General features: G+C 34.9%; 1 protein-coding gene across 1 annotated transcript; it reads right to left on the bottom strand.

Moving 5' to 3' along the window:
* Positions 1-205: 205 nt before the first annotated feature.
* On the bottom strand, positions 206-1,861 carry LOC122059368 (probable WRKY transcription factor 65). The gene is made up of 3 exons (XM_042622104.1): positions 1,556-1,861; positions 1,293-1,439; positions 206-978 (listed from the first exon to the last, which is right to left on the bottom strand). The coding sequence occupies exons 1-3, from the start codon at positions 1,708-1,710 to the stop codon at positions 336-338; spliced, it is 945 nt and encodes a 314-aa protein (XP_042478038.1). The 5' UTR covers positions 1,711-1,861; the 3' UTR covers positions 206-335.
* Between the last annotated feature and the right edge of the window lie 12,969 nt (positions 1,862-14,830).

Here is a 14,830-nt window from a genome sequence, read left to right as displayed (position 1 = left end):
TTTTTTTTCAAATTTTCTTCCAGAAGGCCCAAAGAATTTTGAAGCAAATATGATGAGATAGCTACAAACTATCGCATCTCCGCCATTAAAGTTAAACTAATCCACTCTTCCCTTCCTTATTTCCTACGATTTTTCTTTTATTTTTTACACAGAAACCAAGGTAAGGAAAAAAAAAAAAAAAAAAAAAAAAATTCAAATTTTGGGATTTTGTGTTTGAAAATCTGTTTGTATCGTATGGCTCACGATATGCAATAATTCAATTCGTTGATTACAATATTCGCTTGATAGCTTCTCTTCTTCTACCGTGTTAAACTCTGACGTGAACCCCCTCATCATCATCCTGAGCTCCCACACAGAGGAGCCGCCGTCAGACTACATCGCCGGCGTTCATCTTGCTCGAACAACCCACTTTGCCGGAAAACCAATGAATATTCCGGCAATTCCCCAAGATCAGCGTATAGCAATTCATCCTCTTCTCTCATCGGAAATAGCATCGCTACGTCAGTATCTCCTCCTCTACTGGTGCTTTCCGCACAAAAAGGGCTCTCTAGTATAGTGGTGGAAGATGAAGAAGCCATATCAGAGAACCAGCTGAAATCGTCGGTTGTGATCATGGAATCTTCCCCCAGGTCGGTGAATTTCTCTTCCGGTTCGATCTCTGTTTTGTTCGCGAATAGCAACGGTTCTTCGTACTTGACGGAGATTGTTTCTGCGGTGGCAGAAGTGGTGGTAGTCGTAGATGAGGTCGTTGAAGTGGCGGTGGCAGCGGTGACGGCGGCGGTTACGGCGGCGGCGGCGGCGGCGGGAGGAGTGGTTTGCTGCTGTGGCGGTGGTGGTTGTTGTTGGTTTTTGGAGGCAGGCCAAGGGTGGTTGTGCTCGCACGCGTACGTGACGACAAGCATTGTGGGGTCCACACGGCTCCTCTCTACTTGCTTTCTCGCGGGACACCCCTTGGAACTACTGCATCGATAGTAACCCCTATGCCAATACACAAGAGACAATTCATCCTTTAATTTAGCTTTCGCAATTTAACAATTGGGCTAGAGAGAGAGAGAGAGAGAACTCTTAGGTGCATTGTATCCAGCCCCCAGAAACAAAAGGCATTAATGGGCTAACGTACGCCGTTAACTGAATCATATTAACGGCGGCGACAACTCATAGGCTCATACCCAGTGCTCGAAAAGGAGCACACGTTAGTGATACCAAGGATATGTCACTAATATGCACCGGGATTCCATCTCCGGCTCTCCATAGAATGGATCAAGAGTAGTTGCTAATCGTTTTTAACTAACCTGGGATAAGGAGAGCCCTTGATGGGTTTCTGCCCGTACTTCCTCCAGGCCCACGAATCATACGGCGGAGCTCCCTCGCCTTTAAGCCGTGACCCATCCAAGTCTGCAATCGGCACAGATACCACTCTCTTCTGTACAGCTCTCCGACTGAAACATTTGAAAGAAAAATTAAAACTGATTTGAAAACTAATTAATCAATCAAAACCAGTAAAGATTCCGGCGAAGTTGAGGCTGAGCACCGCCGTTTGTTATGAATAACGAACCTTTTTCTGGGAGAAGCTAACGGAGTAGTATTAGTGGGACTAATTTTCCCGTCGTTGAAGATGCCGGAGACCGGAGACTCTCCTCCCCTTTCAGAAGTATTAACGGATAAACCTTCGTGTTCGCTGACAAAAGGGTTATTGCATCTGCCTTCCATGATTGAACCTGTGCTGTTGATCCTCCTCAAACTACAGAGGCGTGGACATTAATGTGATGGCAAGTTAAGAGAAAGAGAGGGAGAGAGAGAGGGGAAGGAGTAAGGAAGTTAAGGGGAGATGAAATGGAGAGGTGGTGGAATAGGGGGTGGTTTTAATACGGACCTTCATGTTGACAGGTGGTAGGTCTATAGTTTATTAGGGACGTGCAAGCAAATAAGAAAATATCAAATTAATCCCAAAACTAAAATTATATATTTGCAACTGAAAGCAACCCCCACCATTATTTTCACCAAGTGACCCTTCTTTATCAGGATAAAATAATTCCAATTGGGATCACAATGTTCACAAATTCACATGTCCTCTCACTCTCTTCAACTTTTCTTTACTTTAATTACCAAAAATAAGGGAATTATTCGTTCTTTTCAAATTCATTTTCTAATTTTATGATGACCTTATCACCTTATCATCTTTACCTTCCTTAAAAGTTTTAATTATTTCAATATCTTTCCAAGACTACCTTCTCTCCTTTTCACTTCACAGTCACCTTGAAGTTCTGTGAGCATGATGGTTTGGTTTATTCCCACTTTATGATTGACAAAAATATGTAATTCGGCAACTAGAGTTTTTCTCGCTTTTTATTCAACAGAAATTATTTTACTAAAAAAATTATTAATACAATTTCTTAGTTCTCAAGGTATATATGGACCACGGAATATTATTGACCTGGCCAGGCTTCATTATAGAGTGGATGGTTTTATGTAGAATTCATATTGACTTTGTCAATTGTACTTAAGAATCAGGATAAGATAGTATATTCCGTATTTGTTTAATGAAAATAAAATTATTCAATTATCATATATAATCTAAGAATATTCTATTGGTACACAAGAATATATTGACACCATCAAGTTTCTTGGGAGATTGATTAGGTTAAGAAACTTAACCTTACCTAAAGACTTTGTCAATTTTCAAGTAAAATCTAATCTTCGGAAAAATTATAAACTATAAAATTAGTGTAGAAATAAGTTTTTTTTTTTTTTTGGAGAAACAAATAAGCCTAGGGAATAATAAATTTCATTATCAAAGAATTAAAAACAAAATTAAATAACAAAGAAGGTTACAGTTAAAACCACAAATCAATTGTATTGAGCAACTTTATATCTAAATTGGAGCAATATGTTTTATATATTTAGGGAACACACATTTTCTACCATAACTCCTCTTTACATTCTTAACTCCCTCTTTGTTCCATCCCACCGTACATGGATTGGAAAAGTCATAAAATTATATGAGGGAATATTTTACAAAAACTTAAAAAAAAAATTTCAATTGTGTTAACTGAAAAAAAAAATAAATAAATAAATAACTAAAGGCATGCATTATATTATCAAGCTATCAACATGTTTGATAGCCTTAAGATCATCTTCAAACATGTGGCCTGACAATCTATTTGAATGCCCATGTGTTGGGGGCTAGGATATCTTGTATTATGTTGCTTGCATTTGTGGGTTGATTATGAATGATCATAGAGAGGTTGTAGGGAAATCTTTTTTTAGGGCTATATAAGTATTCCATTTAATCATAAGTATCTATATAATGTTAATATGAATTGTAACGAATTCATTCTCTGTAATTTGACAGGGATGTAAGGGCAAACAGTTGTAATCTTATTCTTCATTGATAGATAGACAAATTTTATCTCACCGTGTGCGTAGACAATCTTATGGAACTACGTAAATCTTTGCATTTTTCATGACTGTTTATTTACCATTATTTTTGTGAAATCCATAAAATAAGACGTAAGAATACTATAATGATTTCAGTAATATGTGATTGAACTTAGGCAACATATCTATTGCTGTCCTCACATACATGGTAGTTTAATTAGGACAATCAAAATTTAAAACAAAGTAAACACATTGTAGATTTATGATCTAGTAACGGGTTAATTTATTAGTCCATCCATTACATATGTGAATATAACACACAATTTTACCAACAAAAGAGAGCACAACGCACAACAAATTATTTTTAAAATCATTTCTGTTCGAATAACTTTTGAGTATTTTTTCCATACATGGTGGATCATATAGTTTCAGATGGATCACTAAAATTGATAGATAATCTATAGGATTATGAGATTCTCTATACAATATAATGGCTAGAATGATCCATCCATTCCCCAACATGGTAGAAATAGTCATGGTACCAGAGACCACTACTTTTATATGCACAAGTGTTTTTCCAAAAGTGTCATCAGTTAGGTTGTTTAAAGTTATGATGCAAAAGTTGGGAAAATTTTTCTGAACCCACAATGCATGAAATGTGTGCTTATACTAGACGAAGTCATTGTTGCTCTCGCGAATCCCATCCAACAATAATGAAGCCAAGAAATCTCTATACCCATGGTATAGAGAAATTCTGTCTGTTATAAAAACAACTTAGAGTACCTAGAAATAGAAAAGGACTGAGTTTCTCTACATCATGGCTATAGAGATTCTCCTTTACCAGATAAAGAAAAAAAGACATGAATAATTATGATGGTAAATTCTCTTCTATGTAGCCATGAGAAAACTTTTAATAATAGAAAAACAAGAAAGGAAAAATGGTTTCCACGGAGGAGTATCACCCTTGAACCCGAATCACATAATGAAAAAATGACTGACCTACTCCCCATGAAAAAGAAAATGACATCTTTCTTCGTGCATTTTCTTTCTTTTTTTTTTTTTTTTTTGACGAAAATCCTCGTGCATTTTCATTGATCCTTATGAACGAGCAAGAATCACACTCTTCCATAGAAAACATTTCCCCATAAAAATAGAATTTTGAATCTTAAATTATACTTATGCACTAAACACCACAAAGGCCAAACAGCATGATGTTTGATTTGGAACCTCCTTTAGTCCTTTGCATCATATTATTGCCGTATGAACTTGGTGTTAGCCTTTTTATCCTAATTCCTAGTCAGTGTGAACTCAGAGGGATACCGGTCAATGGCCATCTCCTTTGCGTCACATTTTCCTTTTAATTAATTAATTAATTAATTAAGGGATGAGCAGAGCATGAAACTCTTGATTAATTTGCCATGATATATTTAGGGAGTTTCATATTGTTTGTGGACGGACAAGTTGCAAGCGACTTTTATTTATATAAATAAAATAAATTAATAAATAAAAGATATCCATGATTTGATAGTGCAATTTCCTCTTCACATCAATTTTTTATTTTTTATTTTTTTAGTTTTTTTCTTGCGTAGAATATGTGGATCCATGTGGAAGATACCTTTTTAGAACAACCATTGGTGTGTCCTACATATTTCTTCTCATGTTGGCATAGTGGAAAACCTTCTTTCTCCCCTCTTCCCCCACACAAAAAAAGAGGAAAAGTATATTTCGTCGTAGAACCCTTTTGCTCAAACACAAAGGGTGTAGAAATGACGCCTCCATGTTTGTGAAACCCAAAACAATCTACCCCTGTTATGCCAATGTGCATTTATGCATAATCGTAGGAGCCGCACGATTAAGGACCATTCTTTTCATACCCCAAAAAAAAAAAAAAAGAATCTGTCCAATAGATAATAGATAATAGATAATCATTGATAAGGGTTTCAATTTGATACATGAATCGGGAATTGTTCCATAACTAACTTGTTAAGACCTAGAACTGATCCATCCCATTACTAATTGGGATGGTTTTGGGAGTTGGTTGTGGGATTGATTATTAAATGGGATATGATTGTTATTATGAATGGGTTTCCCAATGGTTCCAAAATACTAATAAGAAAAACTAGCAGCTCGAACATGAAAAATTAGGATCCGATTAAGATGCAAATTTTATCATAGATCATAATCGTTATAGGAATTAGGAAGAAAAAAAAATGTACTTGTATGGTTAAGAATGCATATACAATTATTTGTATGTTTAGAAAGTCATTTGTTGAAGAACCATGATCATATACCATCCTATCCCACTAGAATTTTGGATTTACAAGTGTGCCCAGAGCCATTAAAGAACGAAGATCATCCCATCCCATTATTAATCAGGACTGGATCCTAAGTTTAAAATTGAACCATTTAATAAATGGACAGTTTGGAGATTCCCACATTGCATAGAAATAGACTACCTAGAATCATCCCCATAGAAAAATGAAGAGTTATGGTTATCTAAAATGCACAAGTGATACATTCCTCTAAAGAATTGCAGTATGTGCACTCGATCGCTGTCTACTAATTTCCTTCAATAATTCATTTTTATTCATTTTTTTTTTATAAGATTTTGTTTAGTCACATGTTACAAAAATTCTTAAGATCAGTCTGTCGACAAAATTTCAATCTCATAAACCAATTTGAATCTATTCAATAGGTTGTGTATATGTTGGCAATGGTTGGTTCCAGCTGCACTTTTCCTGATAGTAATAAAGCGGTGGGCCGTGGTGGTTGGATTATGAGTTTTCATATTTCGTTGTAGATCTCTCTCTCTCTCTCTCTCTCTCTCATCTGAATCTGTTTGTGGAGCCCTTGACTTTTCTCCCCCAAAAAGTGTTCCCATTGGGGCCTCTCTCTCTCTCTCTCTCTCTCTCTCAAAAGTCCAAAAGTCAAAATCTGGCATCTCCAACTTGATGGAGTGGAAACTTCCGAAGGGCTTCATCTTTCCATAGTATAGACCCTAAGGGGAAAGTGGAACCTAGGAAGATGGCTAGGGAACTTCCTTTTACACCAGATACCTAATTTTTAGTTTCCACACAAACATGCTATTATAATATACTATTTCTTTGAATTTGAAAAATAAACCATAGATCTACACACTCTAATTACCAAATTAAAGTGGAAAATATTAATAAAAGGACTAATTAAGTACGTTATTAATGATGGGGTGAGACATGATAAGGAGGTTTTGTGACAATCCTATTATGGTTAGATCATCCATGATTATCTAGGACCCAAAAAACATATTATGATAGATACTTATCTCTTGATCAATGGTATATTGGTTTTTTTTCTTGGTGCAAGATCCAAAATGGACCTAATTGAATTCATAAGAACGTTCACAGGGCCACATTTAGTTAATAAGGATGAGATAGAAAGGTCGACTTCATCCACCTACTTTGGACTTATATATGTTAAACACAAGTTTCTAGTTGCCTGCCATTGAGTTAGAAACTCATCCCTAGTTAGTAGCATATTGATCAACTAATTTATATAAAAGGAGAGGATTTATTGAGAGGCAATATTATGATCCTTACATTAATACGGGGTCAATGAAACAAAAAGAAGAAGCATCAACAAGATTAAATTTTTTACCTTTCATGAAAGACGGAATGATCTTCTTCCCCTTTACGTCTAAACAGAAGGGCTACACGACCTTTAATGCTATTATATCACGTGCATGCAAGATTTTTATATGGAATAGCAGCAGAGATTTTTCTAATCTAAAAGCCTCACTAACGGTCCAATGTGGGTGTTTGGATTTATTTTTTAATTTTCTGTTTCTTTGTCTTACCCTAATGCTACTGTATTATGTGAATTGTTGATTGGAGAATCCGCCTGATTTTGCTAAGATAGCCAGGCTATCAAAGCTCTAGAAGATGATGACACATGAGTGTCTCACTTTGTATATGAAATTAATATTGGGTCAAAAAGTATTGGGTCAAAAGGTAGTTATACACACATTATACGCAACCCTTTGTAGTAAAAAAAGAAAAGAAAAACACCTATACATAAGAACTGTATCTACACAACCCTAGCTTTAGACTAGTCAAATTTTTAGTTTCTTTGCCTATGTCAACACTATGGTCCACTGTGTGGCATTTCCCCGTTCCCACTGGTAATGTTAGCCCAAGGATATATTATCTCTAGTTCTCCACAGGTTTAGGGTTCTTTTCAATATAAGAGATAGGAAAAATGAATTTTCATCCATTGGAAACTTTGAACACTTTACCCTTTTCCACTGTTATCCATCACAACAACATACAATTGTACAATTGGTTCCCTATCATCAATGACCAAGGATTTATTTCTTGGTATCGGTACCGGTATAGCTCTATTGATATTGATTCGATGTATTAAAGAGGATTGATATATATTGGTCACTTTTGTCCTTTGCCTTTCATAAAAAGTATATATTTTTTTTAATTTTTTACCCTCGAAACTATTCGAATAACCGATCCAAATCAATCAAGAATCTGATACCGTATTGTCTTGTTGAGCAGACTAACTGCAGGTGTCCACACGGTTTTAAAAATTGTCTTTCATGGAAGGGATTGGTCCTATTTACGAGTCACGAATTTCTTCCTTCATTCGTTGATGTGGAATTATCATTTCCTGTATTTTTATCCTCAATGGCATTTTTTATACCAGTAGGACTTCGAGTTGTAACTAAGATCACCCTTAATAGAACCAAGAAGAAAAATGTCCGATGTAGCCAGTGTTGTTACTTTTGTATGGAATCCTAATAATTTTTTTATTTTTACGGAAAAACACATGAGAATTGAAATGATTCTAATACCACTTGTTGGGACTCAAGATAAAATTCATCTTTAAAAGTAAATCATTAAGAAAAAAGTGGTCTAAATCCTTTTATTTTTTTTTAATAATTAAAATTAAGTGTGTAATCTTTGATTCTCCTATAGTGGGAAGGTATTAAAACTTTCACTGTCTCTTTGATCCTTTCAACAAATGCTTGTGCCACCTCTTTTTGAGGACAATGAAGGCCTGAAAATAAGATTGTTTTGAAACCTTTTACATATGAGCAAGCTTCATGAAGAAGGAATGGGTTCCAGCATCAGCGCCTTACGGTCAACATCGATAGATGCTGTTTCTAGGACACTACCGTTATTCTTATGCACAAGAATTTCACTCTGAAGGGTATAAGCCTAGCACAAAATTTAATTATGAATATAAATAGTTTTGAAGAAAAATAATACTATTTGGTTGCGTGATTCCTGTGTTAGTGCGAAGTTAAAAGGAAGGGAGAGGGTGGAAAAAAGAGATAGAAAGAAAGAAGAGGTTAGGCAGTTTGGATGATTATGTAGAGTCCCTTCAGTATCAGACAGCTCTCATAAATGCTAATTAATTATTTTTCTGGTTAGAATTATTGGTTTGTATTAGTTTAACAATAAATAAGACAACCCCATACGCGTCCTTGATTTGTTTTTATGTTTTTCATGGATTCTCTCTCGTCCGGATCTTATTTAAAACCTGAAACGCAAGGCTTGTAACTGTAAAAAGACCCTTCTTTCTTTCTTTTAAATGGGTATTTGTTTATGGAAATTATTTAAGAATTATTTCGCCATCAACGTGGGTCAGACATGGATTAGATTAATTAAAACTATTAAAGGATGATCTATGAGGACCATGACCGTATATATATAATTTAATTGCTGAGCCTTACGTAAGATCTTATCTGTATCCATTTCATCAAATAATAATTAATTGGAGGAGAGGGATGATGGTGGGACCCACTTATGATTACTCCTTTTCTCCTTGCGTTGAGGATGGCCGGCAGGGGGCCAGGGGCGGCTACCGTTTTCCATTTTCACCTGTCGAGTGCTTTGGCTTCAAGCCTTTCTGTCTTGGCAAAGTAGAGCACAGCTTCTTTAACCCCCATGCATGCCACCACTCGCTTTTTCAGCACGTGTTTCATATCCTCAGTGATATGTATGGTTCAAAAACGTTTTGATGGGATGATGAATATGGTTTTGGATCTTAACTTCGACTCTCATTAGGTATATTTTAGATCACTCATATGGTGTTTAGTGTTTTTCATCAATTTCAGTGAAAATTGAATGGTTTTCATTCAATCCTGATATGACCCAATATGCGGTTGTAGGGTCAATATGACTTGCGGGACTAGTTAAGCCGAAGGCCTAGATACCTGTAGATAGTAAAAAAAAAAAAGATGTATGTGATTTTGTGTATTGGTCTTGGATTGATTGTATCACATGATATGTATTGATATTAGTCGACATTGATATTGGATTGGTGCATGGTACAAACAAGGGTATAATGGTCAAAATATTTTATGATAATGGTATTTTTAAAGGTAAAATTGTTTGATACCATTTCCAATTTGACCTAATATCAATCCCCCGATACTTGGTACTTAAAACCATGATATGATGATGAATGCATGGAGGTCATTGAAGTCATTACCATTGTAGTAAAACAAAATTTCAATTTATTTCTACAGTAGATGAATATACCACTTTCAAAATAACTGATGAAACTAAATTTCTATAATTAACAGAAAAAAAAAATATTAAATTTAAGTTTTAGACTCTCTAAGTGAAACCACTGAGAGAACTTTTCACGTTTTGAAAGAATTTCTATGAAAGACTTGCATTATACATTTTAGGAAAATTCAATTTAGGTTACAACTTGACATGTGAATGGAGGACTTAAGTTCATACTTCGGACCCAACTAATTTTCATTTCAAAAATTCTTAAAATTGATTACAAAAGGATTCCTTAAAAAACCGTGTGAGAGATCGACCGTCACATATCTCAGTCATACAATATTATTATATTTTATAATCCCACATCATGGATGCAAATGAATAACTAAAATATTGGGGTCCAGTCTAAATGCGATATGTTTGTATATATTGACATATATTTACATAATTAAATATTATATCAAAGGTTGATGTATTGATACATTTGATTTAATGTATGTTCTACTACCATAGTATGTAAATTTAATATATATATATATATATAATTTTTTTTTAATTATGTTATGACGTTTTATCTAAGATATGGTGTATTCCAACTAATAATGCATGTATAGAACAATTTGAATTCATATTCGTCAAAAGATTTGGTTACGTGAATAAGAATTAACATAAATATATATCTTAGATAATACCATGACACAAGAATGAATTTAAATATCTAATAAAAAGACCCAATTGGAATTTTATTATTTGCTTATCAATCAATACGAATTTAGGCCATTTAGTTTTAATTCATATGAAATTATTTTTATTGAGTTTATTATGAATATATTATTTCAAGTATTAACTCACCTAGATTATCCTCAAATAAGGGCTGGGCTTTCAAATTTTAAAATAATATATGACATGAATTTTCGAAGATTTTTGTTTTAGGAGGAACATCAATCTCCATAGTTGTGATCCATGATAATATTAAACATGATAACCTACTGAGAAGGGGTGAATCCATGACTAAACTTTTTCTGAGACGAAAAACCTGTCATTGCTATAAGATGGAGTCACTACTTATCACATAGCTATTCACATTCACCAACCATATCAATTTCACATAAATTCTACAGTGCTAATGACAAGAGGCAAGCACAAGAGACGAGACATACATATTTTGCCAATATTATTTAAAAAATTGGCCGTGGCTTCATTGAATCAGCCACTCTATATTGGTTGAGAAATAAAAGTGCAAGTTCAGCCCATTATAGCTCGGTGTATCGTTTTCAACGAAAGTTTTGAAATTTTGTTTGGACTTTTAAAATTCATCACAAATTTAAGATTTTCTTTTGAAAATTTATTATTAAAGGATTGGCAATGAAAACTTGCACATTGATTCATGACTATAATTTTGTCTCTCACCGACTACCAAAGGTTATCTACTGTGGACCATCTCATTCTTATCTGCTTAGAGAGCTTTGACTGGTATACTGGAGTTGTTGGATGGGTTTTTGCTGTTATATTTAATTCTCGGTTGGCTTATGCTGTTTGATCATCGTTATGCTATTTTATCTACTTTTTTTTTTTCTTTTTCGTTTTTTGATATCCAGGGTGTCCTGATCTTTGACCTGACTAGTCCCTCGAGTCATTGTGATACCTTTTACACAGGACCGGGTCAGTCTGAGATAGAAACTCTCATATGGTGGCTCCAAGAAGTTAGATGCAGTGACGAAGGTTTAATCACGGGACCTCACTTTCTAAGACGGAGTACCGTATCCCCTCCAAACCAATTGCACTAACCCCTTATGCTCTTGATCTTCATTCTCTTTATTCTTTCCCATATGGATTATGGTGTTTCAAGGAGTTTACATGATCCAATGGCAAGAGGTTTTTGTAGGGATTGCAGCGGCCTAAGGAGTAAAGATGGCAGAAAGTGGTGACATGGGTAGCTGATGGGTAGTTGCAGGCATGGCCTCAAAGGGTAACAAGGAAGGATGGCCATGTGAGCTAGCTATTTGTGATGGTATATGATTTACTTTTCTCTTGAACACTTCTGTTTCTATTATTAAGAAAGATAAGATGCATATGTCAGTAGCTTGCAGTAACAATCTCAATCAATTACAATTATATATACATATGATTGTATTTTCTTAATTTATTTTATATTCTTTCTTATTAAAAAAAAAAAAAAATTTCCTACACCGGTGGCTTAACATGGGAGGGCTTGATATGACCCCCTCTCTCACCATACCCCCCACCTATTTAAGGATGTAAATTTGAAATCAAAATCATTTATCGAAATCAAATCAAGCCGTTTACACCGAAATCGTAAAACTGTTTAGTAAATGATTCAGTTCTGATTTCAATTTTCAGACCGATTAATTAAACGGTTTAGCTCGGTTTTAACCATTTAACCTGTAGTTTTAAACAGAATTAACATCGTCAAAACCAACTAGTTTAAACCGTATATGACTTACTAAAATAATGATTTTCTTCATGTAAATAAAGCAAAATGAGTTTAATTTAAGAAAGAAGAAAGGGCCATAGAGGTTGTCCAATAGTCTATTCAATATTTTACTCTTATTATGTAGTTATGTAGTTAAAATATTGTCCCATCAATGCATCATTAAGCATTGAATTTGATACAAGATTGAAGTTTTTATCAATAAAGGAAATTTCAATAAGCATGCGAATAAACCAGCAAACCGATTGCTAACCATTTAGAAATCGTATGAATTAATCTGTGTAAAATCGTAAAATTGATATTATTTAAAAACCATGAAAATCAGAATCGTTTCCTAAAGTGTAACCCTTTCGTAAGCAGGTCAGTCTTGATTTCAGCTAAATAAATATGAACCGAATCGAATCATACCATATATACTAAAACCAATCCAATTAACATCCATTGGCCCCCATTGTACGATGTCGATGACTATGCTGAATGGATGACTATGCTGAATGGATAACCTTAATTAAACGCCGTAAAAAAAAAAAAAAAAAAAAAACTAATTCAGCTCTTATCTTGACTTTGGGAATTTTGGAAAACTAAAAACAAACATTTTAAAGGGATAAAGTTTGATGTCCAAAGGCTACGTCCCTCTTTCTTTCTCTCTCCTCTCTCCATGAAATGATTTTTACCCTCTTTCCTTCTAATTGAGATCAAATCCCACCACTTTAGTGGGAGGTATTAATGATTTAATTAATTCTCAAATTAAGTTTGTAGAGATTGAATTATACATGGAGATCAATATTCAACAACATAGTTAAGATGATGAGTATGTAAGACCCAATCGATCGTGACCTGATGGATTGTCTCAACTTGGAGGAGTATATATATATATATATATATATATATATATATATATATATACTATCTGTCTTGTTGATCGAGTATTATGAAATTTGACGGTTTTTCGTATTAGGATTTTTGAGCAAGTTTTCTTGTCACAATTTAGGTGTTCTAGATTTTTTACCTGAGATCTCTATTGTAATTTTTTTTCCAACATAGTGAATCTTCTTTTTCTTTCTCAAAGGACATAACACCACATCGGTGTGTAAATTATGTTAAATATATGTATCTTATATGTGTGAATCTATGTTTGCTTTCCTCGTATTTATTAATGTTTGTTGTAACAATAAATTTTCTGGTTTAATTTCATAAAATCGAAACTGAAGCACAGGACTTCTGGTTTTCCCTTCTAGAAGGTAGAGGTCGCGAACCACTTAAGCCCTCATCATGTTTAGCTTTAAGAAAGCAGAAAATAATTAGGGTTTTAAGATGTACCAAAAGTCAAAACAGTGGGACATTTCTGTCAACCAATCTCCACAATTGTCAATGATCCAAACTCTTTAAATTTTTTTTCTGAGAAGGATGGTTCCCACTTAGGAGCAGTATCTAGGAAAGAAATTAGTGGGGCTTGTTAGCGGCCCACTGTATATTTGCGTATATTTGGGTTCATCTTAGGAGATCCTCTCATATTAAAGTGGGGCCAGCATTCAGCCCAATATTTTCTCCAAATTCGGTATCAGTAAACACTGCATCTGGAAGAAATAATCATTCGTAGAACCAATCACACCATTTACAATTCTATTAGGCCGCTTGTTTAAGGGGGTTTTGATGGGGTGGGATTTAAGGGGTAGGAGAGTTGTACTTGTTTCCCAAAAGTATGAAAAAGTCATATGTTTGGATATATTGGGTTGAGAAATACTTTAAACAACATAGGAGATGATCTTTCTTCTCTGCTGATGTGGTTTTCACCCTATCCACTTCCAAAGGCCTACCAAAATGGTGGGACTTTGTAGGGTGGGAAGTCATTGCAATTAATGACTCTTTTTTCATTCATCTGTTCTCTCTCTCTCTCTCACTCTCCCACAGCTATATTGTGCTAACCAAACAAGGTAGGGGGGGGGGGAATCCAACTTTCTTCCAACTTTACTTTTCTTACCTTTAACTCCCCCAATATGTAGGACCCAGTGGTCAGACATTTCAACCACAAACTCCCCTCTAAACAAGCAGGGCCTAAGATTGTTAAGGGTGTTAATCGGTTAGATCGGGTTGTTTTGGATTGGGTCTAATTGGGGTTTTCCATTAGGGGTGCAAGTTTGGCCCTAATGGCTCGAACCCGCACTTAGCCTGTCGTGATCCCGAACAAGTATCAACCCAAAAATTTTGACCTTAAGGGCTTGCCCGACCATGAAATTTCTGACCCTAAGTCAATGTCAGGGTGGGTAAGGGTTGATGTCTTTGGCCCGCCCAACCTGCCATGAACCCAGTCCAGATTTTTTTACCCTAATTTTTTACTATGGTTTTGGCCCGACCTGGCCTTGGTTTTTGTCCCTAATGTTGACCCTGATGTTAACCTTGATTTTAACCTAATTTTATATATTGTTTGGCAATGAGTCATTGACACCTCAAAACGCTTAATATATCTTCTCACCAATCTCTTTTGGTATTCTCA

The sequence above is a fragment of the Macadamia integrifolia genome, chromosome 13 (assembly GCF_013358625.1).
Source record: "Macadamia integrifolia cultivar HAES 741 chromosome 13, SCU_Mint_v3, whole genome shotgun sequence".
NCBI lineage: Eukaryota > Viridiplantae > Streptophyta > Magnoliopsida > Proteales > Proteaceae > Macadamia > Macadamia integrifolia.
The sequence above is the reverse complement of the archived record's forward strand: the minus strand, read 5'-3'. Positions and strand labels throughout refer to the sequence as shown.